This window comes from Littorina saxatilis, linkage group LG5 (genome assembly GCF_037325665.1).
Source record: "Littorina saxatilis isolate snail1 linkage group LG5, US_GU_Lsax_2.0, whole genome shotgun sequence".
NCBI classification, from domain to species: Eukaryota; Metazoa; Mollusca; class Gastropoda; order Littorinimorpha; family Littorinidae; genus Littorina; species Littorina saxatilis.
In genome coordinates, this window is record NC_090249.1 from 17,765,570 (window position 1) to 17,776,586 (window position 11,017).

An 11,017-nucleotide genomic window follows, 5' to 3' on the forward strand; every position below is an offset into this window, starting at 1 on the left:
CCTGCTGCGCCTCCTGATCTCTTGAACATGATCCGGTGCAACTGTAAGAAGGACTGCGCCACAGCGAAGTGCAGCTGTAGAAAACATGGCTTGGCATGCACCACAGCTTGTGGAGAGTGTCGCGGAAACTCTTGCTCCAACTCCGTTCAGTTTGAAGATTCTGACTCTGATATGTGAGGTAGTGTGTGCTAATCAACTTTATCATCATCACCTTCTTCTTCTGGGTTCGTGGGTTTTATCACCAAATATGAGCAATTGACATTAGTTTTCACTTCCTGTATGCAACCTGTGAACAGTATTCATCCCCGAGTAAGACAGTAAGGGTAAACATCCTATTGTGGTCTGCCAGGTTGCTTGACAATCTGCTATTATTGACCGAAGAAGTGATACAAAACATGCCGATTATTCCTATATTTCTTCCAGAATAGCACTAAGTTTGTTTCTTCTATTATTCCATTTTACATAATAATAATTCTCTTTATTTATATAGCGCCTTATCCGAAGTTCAAAGCGCTTTTATGCCGTGTGAGATGGAATTTTTTACACAATATATCACGCATTCACATCGACCAGCAAACTTCAAGCCTGTTAGGCGAATGTTCACCTTTCGCGGCCTTTATTCCAAGTCACACGGGTATTTGATGGACATTTTTATCTATGCCTATACAATTTTGCCAGGAAAGACCCTTTTGTCAATCGTGGGATCTTTAACGTGCACACCCCAATATAGTGTACACGAAGGGACCTCGGTTTTTCGTCTCATCCGAAAGACTAGCACTTGAACCCACCATCTAGGTTAGGAAAGGGGGGGGAGAAAATAGCGGCCCGAGCCAGGGTCGAACACGCAACCTCTCGATTCCGAGCGCAAGTGCGTTACCACTCGGCCACCCAGTCCTTAGAACATAGAACATAGAACTCAATCTTTCATTTGATATGCAACATGATAGGGTGTAAACAAACATCACTGTGCTCCGTCGGGTCGCTCGTCATTGTTGGCTGAAGAAGTGGTACTAAACACGTTAATTATCAATATTTCTTTCTGTATAGCAGGAATGCATTTTCTCTTGCCCTTTTCTCTTTACTTGCGTCAAAAGCTTTCATTTGATATGCAACATGATAGGGTTTTGATAAACCGTTAAAATGTTCAATGTTGAATTTCGTCAAAAAATCACCTGTAAAATATATATAACCAGGTAAAAACCATACCAAACCTTAACGGATTCATATGGGCTTTTGTTATGTTGTTTTCATATGATTATGTGTGTAGAGTTGTTTACAATACAAGAACATTCTCAAGGAATGAGTGTGAACTTTAGGCCATATATCACGTAGGAGGCCGAGACTTATTTATCAGCAGGGGAAAATTACTTGCAAGGTCACCGCTAGGCTGTGCATGCATGGGTATCGCATATGATTAAGCTTGATATCAATTGGTCGAAGTCTACTTCACGAAGCTCGCTGCACGAAGCTTTAGCAGTGAATTTGTGGTAAAAAGACTTCGCGAAGTCAACTTCTGGCTCAGTTAAGGACAGCCTTTCAGCCTTTTCATCTGCCTGATTTTTGGCTCACGTAAGTGTAGCCTATGCGATCATAACTTTGTCTGTCTGTGCGTTTGTGCGTGTGTGTGTGTGTGTGTGTTTGTGCGTGCGTGTGTGTGTATGTCTGTGGTAGAAACTCTAACATTTGAAGACGTCACATTACATTGACGTCACATTATGACGTAAGAGGGTTAGACGTCACGCGAAGGAAGTACTGAAAGTCTCGGTCATTATTATTTTGAGCGCGCCGAGACTAGTTGGCAGTCGTGTCCTGTAAGTAGGCTACATGCAGACAGACAGATCTAGATCTAGTGTCTCGCTTTCTTGCACAGTTTCACCTATGCTCTTTCTGTGTGTGTGTGTGTGTGTGTGTGTGTGTGTGTGTGTGTGTGTGTGTGTGTGTGTGTGTGTGACGGAGTGATTGAGTTTGTGTTACTGTTTGTCGATTTCTTACGTGAGCCTTGAAGGCTTCGCCTCTTGTTTTTTCTTTTGTCCTATTCTTCATCGATGTTTGTTTGTTTGATTGATCGATTGATGAGATGCGACAATAGACTATAGTACAAAAAGAATGCGGCAACACACAAATCAGGAAAGAGGTACCTTTAAACGCTAGATTTTACTAATTCTTAGTATTTTTTGTTTGAACTGACATTTACATTTAAACTATGCTCTGTTGTGATTTTACAGGAAGGATGGTTGCCCAACGCTGCAAAATGTTGTATGGAGGAGGAAATGAAGTTTGAGCTTATAATCATTCCACTGACATAGGTGTCAATTGAAAAAAAATACATAAATATTCTGCTTCGTCTACATTTCAGATGCACAGTTTCAAAACTGATTTATTTCTTCTCCCGAAAGCGGCTTATTGCTGCCTGACTTGCGGGGTAAAAACGGTCATACACTCTTGCAAAAACATGAGTGAACGTGGTAGTTTCAGCCCATGATCGAAGAAGAAGAAAAACACTGACAATTCAGCCTTTTTCCCTATTTAGGACATCATCAGGATGGAATCACAAGTGACCAATGAGTTCATCGGACACAAATACAACATGCAGTACGTCATGACGCTGGTGCACGAGGACCAATATGACGTCACGATAGAGGGAACGTTCGTGGGGCCGCTGTCTGACATGGACTTCAAGTCTGACGTCATTTACAAAGCCAAAGAGCCCAAAACTGTATGTCTCAAGATCAGTGTATACCTTGGCAGTCTTCTATAATTAAATACTAACATCTGAAGCTATTTTAGGGAAAGTTTGAAAAATGATTATATTTATTTTGTGAATTATTGTATTTTAATCACCAAAATGACCATTGGAAAATTTAAATATGGGAAAAAGTTAGATTTGGGTGTATTATTGGAAACTGAGCTGAACATTAGGAATAAATTTATGTTATGATTATTTTTATTTATTTACTTAAACATATTAGTTTACTGATAAAGTTTGTTGATTTAAAAATGTACACATTTGACTGAGAAAAGAAAAGACCTATGAAGAAGGTTTGCTCCAAGCCACACACGGGGAAAAAAAAATAATAATAATAATTGTAGAAGCAAACTTGCATGCAACAGAGGTTAAAAAAAAAATAAAAAAAAAAAAAAACATCTGAAGCTATTATCGGTTTTATCATGTTTCCGAGAAGGATCTGTGGGATTCTTTATAAACCCTTTCAAGTAAGACGTCATCACTCCGCAAAGCCAAACAGCCCAAGACAGTATGTCTTGTCATCTGTGTATACCTTGGTAGTCTTCCATAATTAAATACTTAGAACATGAAGATATTATCGATGTTATCATGTTGCCTTTAATAATCTATGGGATTCTTTACAGACACCTTGGATGAAAAATGACGCATTTAATATATCTTTTGCAAGATATCATAACGTTGATATATTTTTCTTGTATGTGTCGCATTCCTAGTCATAGCAGGATCAGATTGTATGGACCTGACACATGTTAAAAACTTTTTTTTTTTTAACTAAATATTGGGGACAAACGAAAGCATTACAACAGAAACAGATTCAACATGATGACAAAAACAGCAAGGAGAAAAACAACAGCAACACAGAGAAATAAAAAGAAATGATAAAAGGGAAACAAACTACCGTAGAAAAAAGAATAGGTACGACTGAAATCGATATAGTACTAAAAGACCATGCAGGCAGACATACAGAAACAGCGAGAAACATACGAAGAGATGACAGAAAATCAGACACAAATTAGAAACAACAAACGCGGATTGTCAGATACATTTTCTTATTCAGAATTTTGTTCTGCGCTGCTCATGCACGTGCTCTTTCTTCGTCAGAGAGAGCGTCGGTCTCTGAGGGGGATATACACCCGCCTGAAACGCGTAGAGGAGAGTGTGGAGTCGGTCGTGGAGACGGCAGAGGAGGTGATCGTCAGGCGGGGAACAGAGCTAACGGTATGTAGACATTGTGTGTGTGTGTGTGTGTGTGTGTTTGTATGTATGTGCGTGCGTGCGTGCGTGCGACACACACACTGACGCATGGGGGGGGGGGGGGGGGGCGACCATACACGTTAAAGGGGTGGGAGAGGGGGGGATGGGGGGCGATCATACACGTCAAAGCCCACCCGTAAACAACACGAGGGTACGTGGTAGTCACAGCCCATGAAAACACAAGAAGAAGAAAAAGACCGTCTTCTCCTTTTCAGGAAGCATTCCTTCGCTGGGTATCAGGCGAAGCATCATCGCCGCCCTCAAAGCAGCAGCAGCCAGACAAAGCGAAAGAAGCAGAAGAGCAGCAGCAGACGACCAAAGTAGGAGAGGAATCGCAAGAGAGCTCGCGGGTCCCACAGGGTGCCATGGCGGCGCTGCACAGACTTCCCATGGGTCCCAACATCGGCTACCTGCTCCACTTCTTCATGCAACCACAGTGGCATCTCAACATCGACGCTCATGTTGGGTAAAGCCCGTCCTAAATTGAGCCCGAAGTCGACTTTGCGAAGACTTCGCGAATTCTTTTGTTATCGAAAACTCAGTGCTGAAGCTCCGTGCGGCCAGCTTCGCGAAGCATACTTCGCGAAGTCGACTTCGCTCAAATAAGGATAGGCTTAAGGCTGGGTGATGGATGATGATATGGCAGCGAAAAAGCAGCCCGAATTTCCATGAGGGTGACCTCACAGGACTTTATAAAATCTTATCCTTAAGCTTGTACTTAACATGTCGAAGTCGACTACGCGAAGTATACTTCGCGAAGCTGGCCGCACGGAGCTTTAGCACTGAGTTTTCGGTAAAACGGCTTTGCGAAGTCTTGATGATATGGCAGTGAGAATTACAGCACCATGAGGGTAAACTCACAGGACTATATAAAATCTTATCCTTATCCTCACCCTTATCCTTATTAATGTTTTTAATCGCCCTCGTGGATAATCCATTTGGGGCATATTCCTGGTAAGGCTTGGTACTCGCACAGCACTGAGTTGTACTTAGTGGGAGGCCACACTTGCTTTATCTACGCATTTGGTAACCATTGTGTTTTGTGTTTGTGAAACTCATGGGCAGCGCCTCGCGCGTGGGCTTACGAAAAATCGGATCGATCTTAATTATTTGTCTATTTGTTGTGCTAATTAATGCGTCACACTCTTGCCTTCTCTGATTGGTCAAATCCTGCTCAGCTTATGTTTCTCGTGGTTGTGCATCGTGCACAGCTAGCAAACCTGAACCGGTGGGTGGGATTGGCGGACACCAAGGACTGTCTCAAACTTACGAAATTTGCAGGTGCGTTATGTACAATCAGTTGCATTTAATCTGTCCTGCATGTCATGTATCTCGCTCTTCGTCGTGTTCAAATTCACAGCGCGTTTGTTTCATTGGACAGTGTGAGACCCAAGATGGAAGCGGGCAGCCCTAAGCCTGTCGGGTACGATTGTGAATGGGAGATGGACATCTCTTTTCCTGACCTCAAGGAGGACCTCTTCTACTTCAACGGTACTCTTTACCGCGGCAAGGCGTAAGTAAAGTTGCCTGGTTCCCATTGTGACGGGAGGGGTATGGAGCTGGCGAGGGGGGCGGATGGCATAGTTTCAGTTTCACGTGAAGGGATTGTCCATGTTTTCACAGTTAATGAGCGATTTGAAAATTGTGTGTTCAGGGTGCACTCATATTGTCGGTTTGTTCTTCAAGTCCGGATAGGATGCAGAAATCAGGGGCCTTTGTACGGCAGGGTAAGGGGAACAATGGAAGGAGGAGGGGGGCTCAAAAACAAGTTGTTTCAGCGGGTTTTTGTATCAAGCTTGCAACAAGTGTGTTCGTCTCTGCGTATTGCTCTGTGCCTGTCTGTTTGTGTCTCTGTCTCTATGTCTCTGTCTCTCTGTCTCTGTATGTCTGTCTGTCTCTCCCTCTCTCCCCCACCCCACAGTTTATTTATCTCATTCTCTTTGCAAGTCTCGCTATCTCTCTTACTGTTTCTCTCATCCTTTGGTAATGTCCTTCTCTCTTCCTAGTCTACGGGGCTGAGGTGCACGAGACAGTTACCAATCGGTCGGGAGACAGTCGCGGTGTTTGAATGGTTGAAATTGAGATTTGTTGTGACTTCAACGAGTCAGACCCCACGGCTTGTTCTCTCCCGTTTGGGTGGCACCCAATTTTGCTTCGTGCACCTCAGCCCTGTATTCATCTATCTTGGGACTAACCCGTTTTCTCCACTCGTGTCCGCACAGGTGGGACGTGGACATGGACTGGCGTCTGCACAGTGACCTGCTCAACTTCACGCTGGACTACTTCATGCAGCAGAAGGTCAAGTCTCCCAGGCTCTACCACCTCCATCGCTGGAACCTTGAGGAGTTCACCAAACACAGGTATAGGTCTAAACCAGTTTCTCAGAACCAGTTTCTCAGAACCAGTTTCTTAGAACCAGTTTCCGGTAGATGCTGGTGTTGTCGCTCTGATGCATGGGGTCAGTGTTCTGTATTGTTTCAGTATTGTTGATTTTGTTTTTGTTTTGCATGATTATATACTCTTATTCTACTCTCTTAGACAATATGTGATAACCGGCAAGGTGCTGACTTTCGTTTGTGCATTGTTGATGGTGAATGCATGTTAATTTATTTTTAATATACTTTCTTATGTGATAACCAATGTGCTGTATTTTCTCAGTTTTGCTGATGTTATACGCTTGGTACATATATTTACTCATTTTCCTTAAATAACATGTGATAACATTATTTTATAGCTAAGCACATGATTTTACCTATGGCACAACACAAATCTCTAGCCTCCCTCTCTGAGATGCGTTTGAAGACAGACTGTTAAAAGAGAATAAATGTATGTACATAATTATGATAGAATATTGATGTATGAATTGAAGAAATGTATAAGAACACAAGAATGTATGAATGACAAAGAACAAATGTTTATTTTTGAATGTTTTATGTATGTTTTATTACGGACACAAAAGCCCAGCAATGCAATTTTTCTTTTAGAGATTAATAAAGTTATTGTATTGTATTGTATTTCTCAGAACCAGTGTCTGCTGTTGAAACCTTAAAGTACCTGGTCTTGGCGAAGACTGCCACAACCCTTGCAATAGCCAAAAGTATCGTGCACGATACAGCAGCATTGTAGAAGATAAAGAAACCACAAACAAACGTTTTGAAAGGCTATATGTGCTAGAAATGACTGTGGTCCTTCACGATAATATTGTCCCAGCAGAGACGCCATGCAACGCATGTCCGAGAATTCCAGGTTTCACTCTGTTTGTTTGTTTGTTGGTTGGTTGGTTTGTTTGTTGGTTGGTTGGTAAGTTGGTTGACTGGTTGGTTTGTTGGTTTGAAAGGTCTGTCTTTTTGTCCGCTATCATATCTCTGGTATTTTGGGGCTGGCTCGGCTCTAATGTGGTGTATAATTCAGTATTGGGTGACACGCAGTCGTAACTAAACATTAGGTTCCTATAGCTTCAAGTGAGGAGACGCCGACGATCTCCACCGACACAACATCACATAAACTGTGATATGGGACAGATACAACCGGTCTTTGCTGTCTCAATCCCACATGAACTGTGCCTGCTTTGTTTTGCAATGGGACAGATACGACCGGTCGTTCACGGTGCTGATGGACGTGGAGCGACACGACCACTTCGTGTACAGCCTAGACCTGGTGTCGCCCTCCACCAACCTGTCGCACGCCATCAACTTCTCCACCGTGGGGGAGGTCAGAGCCGTCAGGGCCTCCATGGACCTCCACCGCGACCACCCCGAGTTTGACATCAACTACAGAGGTAAGGGGGCGGATTTTAATGCAAACACACGCACGCACAAAGTCTCTCACACTCACAGACAGAGAGACACTCAGACACACACGCACACATGCATACACACACATACGCACGCATGCACGCACGCACACACACACACACACACACACACACACACACACGCACGCACGCACGCATGCGCATGCACGCACGCGCACACACACAAACATACATACATACATACATACATACATACATACATACATACATACATACATACATACATACATACATACATACATACATGCATACGTACGTACATACACTGTGACGGACGCGTGGGCACACACACACACACACACACACACACACACACACACACACACACACACACACACACACACACACTTAATTGGTTTAACTTAATTATCTTTTTCCGTCTTACGCTAACCAACCAGGACAATGATAAAATGTATTCGTCGCAAAATTGCAGTGTCCGACTCCTTTCAAGAAAGTCAATGCAACTTGATCAATTAATCTAAAGGGATAGATGACTGGAGCGTAGCTGAAATCCCAAGGGGATATTTTGTACACATTTTTAATGAAAAATGTTGCTTCCTGCCATACAATTCGTGAGTGTGTGTATAACGTGCAGAGATGAGTAACCTGACGCCGAAAGGGCTGAAGACGGACGTGGCTCTCAACAGCACGTGGCTGGACCTCGTGCTGGACATGGACGTCCGATGGCTGCCCACTGGTGGCATCATCGTCACCAAGCGCATTGACAGCTTTGGCAAGGTCAGTCAAGGGTCGCGGAATTGGGGGGAAGATATTTGAAGGGGTGTTCAGAGTGTCTCCCCCCCCCCTAGAATCCTCTTGAAAAAGTTTTTAAAAAAAAAGATGAATAGATGAATTTAAAAGACAAAAGTACAAGGTGCGGCTACGCCTTGAAATCCTGTAGGAGTAAGGTCATCGAGAAAACTCGTAGACAAAAAGAATAAACATGACATAATAAAGCCACCATTGCAGTCGAGCTCTCGCATTTTGAGGATCTCTTGAGTATTTTTGCGCACGCCGTGCGCAAACAATTAACTGTTTTATGGAAAAATTCTACTTCCGCCAATTACGTCTTGCCAGAAAATATGTAACTATGTCCAATTTCCGTGCAGGTGGCTTTCCTGAACGGGTCGCACCAGCTAGACTTTGACCTGAAGCTTGACCCGTCCAATCGCCGACGTAAGCCGTCCTTGACCTTCAGCCACAACGACAGCCAGGGGGAGGTCATCGCTCTCCAGGGGCAGCTGTTGGACCCCCATCTCGTCCTCTTCACCTTCACCACCCAGTCGGTAAGCTTGCTGTGGTTTTTTTCTTTCAACAAAATTAATCGATGGATTGATCGATCAATCCAAAAATCAACAAATGAATCTATTAATCTATCAACCAATAAACATGTCAATTAATAAATGTGAGATTAAACACCTCATACATCCCAAAAACATTCAAATCCCTCAGTCAATCAATCCCTCAACCAATCAATCCATCCATCCATCCATCCATCCATCAATCAACTGATAAAGTAAAAAGAAATGCATATTTCCTCAAACTGCCTTGAAACATTCAAATACTTTCCTGTGCACATAAACTCGGCAAAAAACAATATTGCACCCATTTTTGTACTCCTACTAAAATTTAAACAACGAAGTGACTGTGGTAAGATGAACAAAGTTAAAAAAAACAAAGGATTACTGTACTCACCGAAACAAAGACGTCACAAGACGATTACGAATTTTCGCTTCTGGAAGCTTCATCAGGAAAAGAACACAAAAGACAACAAAAAGCAGACGCAACACGGAACGAACAGGGTTTGAAAGAAAATGGAGGGGAAACACGCAAAAAGGGGAAGAAACTCTAGGAACGGAAATGAATGAAACTCCTACTAAAATATTCATTCCCGTGTTATTTCGTGTGACCTTTTTCTTTGTAACAAGTTGGTATTCATCGCATCTATTGTTTCATGGCGCTTTACAAAATGCATTGGAAATAAGAATCCAAAATTAATCACACCAAATCACTCAGGCAAATTACACAGCACTGATCATAAAGTCTAAATTGCAGCACCCATATTAAAATATAAACATTCAGTAAAATAGCATAAATGTGACCCTCCACCACGAAATGAGTCGCATGTCACCTCGCGCGGTTCTGCGCTAGGCTTATTGTAAGTCCGGGGAGTGTCTGGTAACAGTGTGAGGGTCACCTTAGTCACAGGCTTATAACTCAAACAGTTTTCGCTCTTTTCTGAAACGGTTTTCACCACTGGATAGAGCATAAAAAACTCTTTAGGAAAATGTAAAAATATGAAAACCATGCAAAGGTGACATGTGACTCATTCCGTGGTGGAGGGTCACAAATATACTTTACCAGTCTATATATACGCACGAGGAGGGGGAAACTTATGGAACACTGCACTACCTTGTAGTGAATAATAGTAGTAATAGTACAGGAAAGATAAAGGAGTAGATGGAACACTGCACTACCTTGTAGTGAATAATAGTAGTAATAGTACAGGAAAGATAAAGGAATAGATCGACCGGCGCTTTGATACAAGCTCCTGTGTTATGGAACAAGGAACGAATGACAGTCCACATTCCTCTCTTTGCACGTGCAGCAAGGCGCCAAGAAGGCGAAGCTGTTGAGCTGGTACATTCACCTGTTGGAACCCACCAGCTTGCAGCACAGCCTACAGTGGGAGCCCGCCATGACCCCCAAACTGTTTGGCGGGGCTCTGTGGTTCTACACGGCGGGAGCCCACAGCTTCAAGACTTTCGGTCAGACGGTGGCTGACAACGTGTATCGCAACGTCACTGACATGGTCATCCCTTTCACTAACACGGTAAGAGTTTCGATGTATGACAACTTGACTATGTATCTCAACGTCACTGGTAGCGCGACTCTGTGGCTGCTAGCTTTCCACTGGGAAGAAGCGACCCGAATTTCCCAGCGGTGGAACAATGAAGTAATGGAAATGAAAATGATTGTCTCTCTGAGTTTGTGTCCTTATGGCTAGCATCTTCCATCCTGCCAGCCTGCCTGTGTCTGTGAGTGTATACATGTGCGTGTCGATGTCTGCACTTGCGATCGTGTCTTTTGGTCAAAGCCGGTTGAGTCGAAAACCAAACATTGTTATTTTTCGAAGTTATACCAAAACAAAACAAAAGTTGATTTACAATTATAAAACTGCACGACAAAGGTTTTCAACTGAC

The 11,017-nt window shown here is 43.1% G+C and overlaps 1 protein-coding gene across 2 annotated transcripts in view; it reads left to right on the top strand.

Annotated features, from left to right (window-relative positions):
* LOC138966446 (uncharacterized) overlaps positions 1-11,017 on the top strand; it is a 94,721-nt gene that overhangs the window by 61,974 nt on the left and 21,730 nt on the right. For both annotated transcript variants that reach the window (XM_070338688.1, XM_070338689.1), the window contains 9 exons: positions 2,531-2,716; positions 3,848-3,964; positions 4,216-4,466; positions 5,382-5,513; positions 6,223-6,360; positions 7,588-7,778; positions 8,410-8,552; positions 8,924-9,100; positions 10,423-10,647. In XM_070338688.1, coding sequence (XP_070194789.1) covers positions 2,531-2,716; positions 3,848-3,964; positions 4,216-4,466; positions 5,382-5,513; positions 6,223-6,360; positions 7,588-7,778; positions 8,410-8,552; positions 8,924-9,100; positions 10,423-10,647 — 1,560 coding nt within the window. The remainder of the gene's footprint in view (positions 1-2,530; positions 2,717-3,847; positions 3,965-4,215; positions 4,467-5,381; positions 5,514-6,222; positions 6,361-7,587; positions 7,779-8,409; positions 8,553-8,923; positions 9,101-10,422; positions 10,648-11,017) is intronic.